The following is an 8,663-nucleotide window of genomic DNA, read 5'->3' on the forward strand; positions in this document are numbered from 1 at the left end:
TCATTAATGTGGCTTTTTTTTTTTTTTTTTTTTTATTATTATATTTTCTTCATTTAAAAGATTTTTTAAAATATAAAAATATACGCTAATAAAATAAATGTTATTCATACACACTTTATACCTATTTAAAAAAAATCCTTAAAATGACATGTAGTTTTATTATTTATAAAGAAATAATTTATTAAAGTTAAAATAAAAAAGCACATGATGAAAAATTTTAGATGCATACAAAATTGATCTTATATATCAACATATTTACAAAGATACATAAAAAAAAAAAAAAAAAAAAAAAAATGAGCAAAATATTGAAGTTCATTAACAATCCTTATATAAATATTATTCATTTTTTTTAATTTATTTATAATATAATACTATTATATTTTATCAATTCATAATCAATAATTAATATATATATTTATACACCTTTTATGATTCTTAAAAAAAAAAAAAAGGAAAGAAAAGAAAAGAAATAAAGAAATAAAGAAATAAAGAAATAAAGAAATAAAGAAAATACTATATCTTCTTTACAATATGTACATAAATATATATTTATATTTTTATTTTTAACGTGTAATAAGTAAATGCCTTGAAAATAGTACAATTAAGAAAAAATACTTTAGATCATCCAAGTTGTAAATATAACCATAAAAAAAATATATATATTATATTATATATATATATATATATATTTATATTTAAGCTTCATCTATTTAGTATTTTGTGAAATTTTTATATTAATATAAAAATACATATATATCATATAATATATTTAAATAATCATTTTATATATGCTATATAAACATAAATTTTACAGGAAAAAAAAATAAAAGGAAAAATATATATTCACAATATAAATGAAGATATCTTATAATATTAAAAAGCTTAATTATTTAAACATATAATATACAAATATAATAAAAATTATATATGAAAAATCTATGGATAATGAATAATAAAAAAAAAATTTAATATACTGAAAGTTATATTATTTAATTTCTTCATGTAACTAATCTAAAAATATTCTTTGTGAATAAGATGTTTTTTTTTAAACTTTAATTAAAAAATAATATCTTATAATATATTTTTTCATAATAAATAAATAAATAAATAAATAAATATATATATATATATATATATATATATTATATACATTTTATTACAATAATATGATAATGTAATTTTTATTCTTATTATACTTACTCTTATTTTTATTTTTATTCTCTTTTTTTTTTTTTTTTTTTAATTTGTGATTTTAAATGTATATCGTATATATTATTATTATATTTTTATTGATTTTTTTAATGTTTTTTTTTTCCTTGTTTTCTTATGTTATATCACATATTATATTTTTCTAAATTGAATAATTTTAAATTATTCAAAAAATACTATAGTACGAAATATTAGTTACTTTTATATATATATATATATTATTTATAATTGTTTTTTTGTTTCGCTTTTAATCATATATATACACAAAGAAAAAAAAAAAAAAAAGGTAATTTCATTGTACTGACTGTATCAAAATTAAATTCTTTTTCTTCTATGACATTTTGAAAAAAAAAAAATGAATGTTGAAGACATAACTACGGAACAGTTGGAAAATGCAACTAAGTAATACAAAAATGTAAAAGATAAGAATGCATACAAATATGTATAGTTTATGTGTCCTTTTTATTTTTTCTTATTTTTTAATATTAAATAATTTAATCTCCCTTATGTTAATATATTATTATTTAATATGTAATATATATGTAGGGTGTAAAAATATATATATATATATATATATATATATATATATATATTATTATTCTTTCTTTTTTTTTTTTTTAGAACATTTGTGTCCATTGAAAGCGCTGCACAAATAAGTCGAAGACATGTTAGACAAAAACTTGAAGAAATTTTTAATTTGAAAGAAAATGATTTATATAAAAGAAAAAAAGAAATTAATGACATTGTCAATAGAGTATTGACGAATCTTCTCGAGGAAGAAAACAAGAAAAGAAATGAAGAATTAAAAATAAAAAAAGAACAAGAGAATAATGATAATGTGAATGATCACGAGGATAAACCTACTGCAGATGTTGATACTAATAAAAATAAAATGATTACCAAAGAGGTATATACATAATATATATATGTGTACATCATATATGTAATATTCATTTTAATATTTTTCTATGCTTGTAAATATTATTTTAAAAAAATATTATTTCTACATTATTAAAAATAATTTTAATGTTTAGGAAAATACAAAAAATAAAAATGTTAAAAAAGATAATAACAGCGATGATCAAACAGTGTGTTCTCAAACAGATGCTGTTGATAAAAATTCTTCGAAAAAAAGAAAGAGCACAGGAAATGATGTAGTCTCTGTTCGAAAAAAACAAGGTATTTATTTGAAATAATAATTGTATTATATATATTACATATTTTAGTTTGCAACCATATCTAATATATATATATATATATATATATATATATATATATATATATATATTTATTTATTTATTTATTTATTTATTTTTATATTTTTTTTATATTTTAGCTAATATAATGACAAAGGATTATTTTTTAAAACATGCCAAATCTATTTTATGTAATATGTCCGAAAATATAAACTTAACCCTGGAACCAAGAATTTTTAGTACCGGTAGTTGTGGATGGTATGTAAACATATTTTCACTTCATATATATAATATATTAATAATTATCATCATATATATATATATATATATATTTTCTTTAGGCACATTATGGATAAAATTTATCTTTTAGTTGGAGATCGTAACGTTCTTTGTCAATTTTGCATTAATTGTTCAGGTAAATTTAAATATATATATATATATATATATATATATATCCTAATAATATTTTTTATTACATGTGTGCAATTTAATTATATATTTATTTTTATTATTTTTCTCATTATTTTACAGTTATTGGAAGCAAACAATGGGATTAAAATTATATAAAATCAAGGAGAAGATATAATTTCTTATAATTATGGAATGATAAAAATACATAATTACTGGTTCAATTCATAATAAAATAAACAAATTAATGTTCAGTTATAAAGTCTTTTTATCAAGCCCTATCAAATAACTGATAAAATATACTGCGATATTTTATTAGGTTATATAAATGTTGTTCAAAATTCAATTTTCATTCTCTCTATTTAACTATATATATATATATATATGTATATAATATATTTTTTTTTTCCCAATATCTTGCTTTTTTTCTATTTTGAATAATACTGATTTTTTTTTTTTTTTTTTCTGTTTCCAAATTCATTTTAATTTAATATATATTTTTATTTATTCATTCAAATATTTATTTGCATAAGTCCCGAAATTTGAGTTTTATTAATTTATGCAAATGTTATATAATATATATATATATATATATATATTGTATTTCCATTAAGAGTATACTGCTGAAAAAAAAAATATGTGAATCACAAATTATTACACCAATATGTAAATAATATTAGAATTATTACACATAATGAGTAAATCATTTTCAAATTTTTTCTTTTCCTTTTTTAAACATATTGAAAATAAATTTACAAAGATTTATTATATTTTTCTTAATATATATAAAATTATGCTAGTTATATATTTCTCATATAATTAGAATGTCTTGTCAAAATATTTTAATTAAATAAAAAAGGAATTTTTTCAATTTTAAATGATCCTTTTATATAATAATATAAATGTATATATGTATATATATATATATTATTTTAATGTTCATAATTTTAAATTTATTTTATTTATTCTTTCATATATATTAAAAAGATTTTTCTTTCATATTAAAGAGCCGCAAAAAAAAAGGTAAAACGAAGGAAAAAGGAGAAATATAATATACATATATATTTATTATATATTATTTATTTATAGAAAATCAAAATAATACAAAATAATGTATATATATTATTTTTATATAAAAATTATATTAATACATTTGTGATTTTCTTAAGACATAACTTTTTTCACATTTTATACAATTTGCGGTGTTTATATAATATTATGATATTCCTATTGTGTATATATATATATATATATATATAAAAGGGTTATTATATAACAAAATATATTTTTTAATTTGTTTTTACAAAAAAAAAAAAAATAAATTTTTATATAATATAAAATAGAACATTTCATTTATTATAAAAAATTTATGTTTTTATATATTATATTAATATATATAAATATATATATTTACATACTTTTTTCATTTTAAGAATTTTTTACATTTATTTAAAATTTTTTTTTTTCCTGATAATATTATTTGAAAGAATTAAAAAGAAATACACCTTTAGAAAAAAGTGTAATATATAAAAAATAATATATTAAAAAAAATGTAAATATAAATATTAATAAAATAGTGATATATATTATATATATATAATATTATATATTGAAAAAAAAAAAAAAAAAAAAAAAAAAAGAGAATTATTAAATTTTTTGTCCGAATTTAATTTTTTTTTATTTTTTTAAAACATTATTTTACACAAAATATTTCTTAATGTATTATAATTTGAAAAGTCAAAAAAAAAAAAAAAAAGTACATAAAACGTATTGTAATTTTTTTTGTTTGTTTTTAAATAAAAATATTATAAAATAATTCTTTATTAAACAATGGAGGTAATAAATAAATATATATATATATATATATATATATGTGTAATTCATTATAAAATATAATTGACTATTATATATTAATGATATATATATATATATATATATATTTTTTTTTACTCTTTCGTTTTAGGATAAGAAAAAATTAGAAGAAGATTTAGAATCTAACAAGTACGATATTGATGAAGAAGATTTACTAGAAGAAGAAGGAAGGTTAAATGAAGAAGAAAGACAAGCCGAGCTAGAAGGAGAAAGTTTATTTGAAGAAGATGAAGGATTTATTTTTGGAGCTGATGATGAAAAAAAAGAAATGCAAAAGTTACGAAATTTAGGATTAGATAATGATGATTATGATGATGATTTTATTGATGATGAATTAGATTATGAAGATAATTTAAAAGCAAGAAGAGCAGCAGAAAGACATATGCAAATGCAAAGAAAACAAGAGGGTAAATATGAAAAAAATAAATTTTGGAAAACATTAGAAGATCAATTAGAAGGTGATGATGAAGAAGAAGATATTTTTGATAAGGTTGCTGAAAAGGTAGCAAAGAGAAGAGAGAATTTACACTTAACAGCTGAAGAAACAGATATTCCAGATTTATCAAATTTAGAAAGTGCAAAAATTTGTTTATCTGTGAATCCTAAAGATGTAGTATTTGATGAAAGATATCAACAAGCTGCAGATACATGTTTTCGATATTTCTTACATAAATTTTCTTTAAAAGATTCTATGGGTTTAAATATTGATGAATCTAATACAGAATTACATGAAGAGGAACATATGAATAGTTCTCATCAATATTATATAGATAAGATAGAAAAAATGATTTTAAATGATAAACATACCTTAATTGTATCAGCCAAACATTTGATTCAATTTCATTGTGAAAATTTAGTTCAATGGATTGAATTTAAACCTGAACAAATTTTAGAAGTGTTACATGAATGTTTAATGGTAGAAGCATATAGAATATCTCCTAAATTATATAAAGGAAGAATATGTAAAGTTGTGTTACGTGATTGGCCATATTCTACACAATTAAGAAATTTAAGATGTACTGAATTAAATACATTAATAAAAGTTACAGGAGTATGTATTAAAAGAGGCTATGTGTTACCAAAATTAAGAGTTATGTATTTAAAATGTAATTCATGTGATACTACCTTATCAGAAGTACCTATATATTTTGCTGATGGAAAAAAACCAGTATTACCAAGAAGATGTCCTCATTGTCAATCAGCTACGTTTTCTGTTGATAGGATAAAAACAGCGTATACTGATTATCAAAAAATTACTTTACAAGAATCTCCATGTTCTGTACCGGCAGGTAGAGCACCGAGACAAAGAGAAGTTGTAGTGACAGGAGATTTAGTGGATAAGGTGAAGCCAGGTGAAGAAGTAGAAGTGTTAGGTATATATAAAACAAAATATGATATAGGTTTAAATATAAAATATGGATTTCCAATATTACAAACAGAAATTGAAGCTAATAACATTGAAAGGAAGGAAGATATACAATTAAGCGAATTAACAGAAGATGATATAAAGGATATATTAAAATTATCAAAAGATCCAAATATAAGAGAACGTATTATTACTTCTATAGCTCCTGCAATTTGGGGACATAAAGATATTAAAACATCTATTGCTTATGCTTTATTTGGTGGAGTACAAAAGGGTGGAGATAAAAGTTTTTCAAAAAATAATGAAACTAATAATTTTGGTGTACAAAATAGAGATATATTAAATAATTTTAAAGGAGGTCATACTATAAGAGGAGATATTAATGTATTACTATTAGGAGATCCAGGTTTAGGAAAATCACAAGTTTTACAATATGTACATAAAACAAATTTAAGAACTGTATATACTACTGGTAAAGGAGCATCTGCTGTTGGTTTGACTGCTGGTGTTAGAAAAGATCATACAACTAACGAATGGACATTAGAAGGAGGTGCTTTGGTTTTAGCTGATGAAGGTATTTGTATTATTGATGAATTTGATAAAATGACTGATAAAGATCGAGTAAGTATTCATGAGGCAATGGAACAACAATCAATTTCTATTTCAAAGGCTGGTATAGTTACAACTTTGAGAGCAAGATGTGCAGTTATAGCAGCTGCTAATCCTATATATGGTCGTTATGATCCTTCATTAACTTTTAAAGAAAATGTGGATTTATCAGATCCTATTTTAAGTAGATTCGATTTAATTACCGTCTTGAGAGATATACCTAATGTAGATGAAGATTTTTATTTAGCTGAATATGTCGTAACAAATCATCAATTAAGTCATCCGAAATTAGAAAATACACAAAATTATCAAAAAAGAATTGAAAATTTAAAGAATGTTATTGTTTCTTCATCAGCATATGAACCTATTCCTCAAGATTTGTTACAGAAATATATTATCTATGCTAGAACAAATTGTAAACCAAGTTTATCTGATGTTCCATATGCTGAAATTAGTGCAAAATTATCTAATTTTTATAGTAGAGTAAGACAAAAAGCAAGCGCCTCAGGTGGATATCCATTAACACTAAGACATATTGAAAGTATTATCAGAATTGCAGAAGCAAATGCAAAAATGAGATTATCTCATCAAATTTATTCAAAAGATGTTGATTATGCTATAGCTACATTATTAGAATCATACGTGTCATGTCAAAGATTTGCAGTAGCTAAACAATTAAGTAAAGAATTTGCAAGATATCGAGCTTTATTTAGAGGTGGTTATGAAGTCTTACGTGAATTATTAAGAAGAACTGTACAACAAATGATACAAAGACAAAACTTAAAAAATGCCTCTGCAAAAGATTTTCAAAATGATTCAGAATCAGGAACTGAAAGTGAAGCAGAAATTTTAAATCCTAATAATGTGTTCTTGCCGTTACATATATTTATGAAGACAGCTATGCAAAATAAATTCTCAGAATATCAAGTAGTCAATTGGATGAAATCAAAAGTCTTTAATGAACACTATGCAGTAATAAAAAGAGATGGAGTCGAAGGAATAATAAGTAAAAAGTTTAAGGTGTAATACTGATGCATAAATATATATATATATATTTATTTATTTATTTATTGTATCAGTGAAAATATTTATTTTATTTTTTTTTAAATACAAAAATATATTATAAAATACGAAAAAAAAAAAAAAAAAAAAGACATTTATTTTTAACAAAATGTATTATATTATCAATAGAGTAATATTTTAGCTTATGAATATAAAATATATAAATTAAATATAAATGTACAATTATTTTTTTCTTTTTTCTTTTTGATTTTTTTTATATTTACATTTTATAAAGAATGTACATATATATATATATACATATATATATATACATATACATATATATATATTCATTTACATGGTGATCTTCTATTAAATAGAGACTTTATTTTATGGCAATTGAATTATTCTTTATAAATTATAAATATTAGCATAATACACTCTTTTTTTTCTTTTTCTTTTTTTTTTTTTAAACATATTTATCTTTTTTAAATATCGTAATATATAATAATAAGGAAAAAATATTCACTTAAACGTTTTCATAAAAGATAAAATATGCATGTGTAATTTTTTTTTTTTTTATACAAACTGTTAAATATATTAAATAAATAAATTTCTTTTTTTTTTTCTTTGAAAGAAATATATAAGTTTAATATATTTGGGCTCTTTACAAAAAATATAATAATTATATACACAAAAAAATAAAAATAAATAAATATACACATTTATACATATATTCATGTTTGTTTGTCTGTTTGTCTGTTTGTCTATCCATTTTTTACCATTTATATGCAACAAATTTTTCTTTAAAGTTTTTAAGATGTAATACTTCTTTCATTTTTTCCAAGAATGACGCAGTATTTGAATTATTTCTTTGAGGAGCTTCTATTGGGCTAATGGTAGATTCACTTACATTGTATTCGTCTAAGTGTTCTTTTGAAATTACATATTTGTTATCCTGCAAAATATGAAAAAATTTTAAACAAATTAATATATATATG

The 8,663-nt window shown here is 19.8% G+C and overlaps 3 protein-coding genes across 3 annotated transcripts in view; 2 read left to right on the forward strand and 1 right to left on the reverse strand.

Moving 5' to 3' along the window:
* Nucleotides 1-1,564: 1,564 nt before the first annotated feature.
* Nucleotides 1,565-2,962, forward strand: PRSY57_1417000 (hypothetical protein; the record flags this gene model as incomplete). The annotated part of the gene is made up of 6 exons (XM_012909787.2): nt 1,565-1,611; nt 1,831-2,116; nt 2,244-2,388; nt 2,546-2,663; nt 2,747-2,820; nt 2,937-2,962. 6 exons carry the CDS (start codon nt 1,565-1,567, stop codon nt 2,960-2,962), a joined length of 696 nt encoding a protein of 231 aa, XP_012765241.1.
* Nucleotides 2,963-4,643: 1,681 nt separating this feature from the next.
* On the forward strand, nt 4,644-7,686 carry PRSY57_1417100 (DNA replication licensing factor MCM2, putative; the record flags this gene model as incomplete). Its single annotated transcript, XM_012909788.2, has 2 exons — nt 4,644-4,649; nt 4,777-7,686. 2 exons carry the CDS (start codon nt 4,644-4,646, stop codon nt 7,684-7,686), a joined length of 2,916 nt encoding a protein of 971 aa, XP_012765242.1.
* Nucleotides 7,687-8,440: 754 nt separating this feature from the next.
* Nucleotides 8,441-8,663, reverse strand: part of PRSY57_1417200 (hypothetical protein) — a gene marked incomplete at both ends in the record, with an annotated part of 1,256 nt that continues 1,033 nt past the window's right edge. The window contains one exon of the mRNA XM_012909789.2: nt 8,441-8,620. Within this exon, the coding sequence (XP_012765243.2) occupies nt 8,441-8,620 (180 nt within the window). The remainder of the gene's footprint in view (nt 8,621-8,663) is intronic.

The sequence above is a fragment of the Plasmodium reichenowi genome, chromosome 14 (genome assembly GCF_001601855.1).
Source record: "Plasmodium reichenowi strain SY57 chromosome 14, whole genome shotgun sequence".
In the NCBI taxonomy this organism is placed as follows: domain Eukaryota; phylum Apicomplexa; class Aconoidasida; order Haemosporida; family Plasmodiidae; genus Plasmodium; species Plasmodium reichenowi.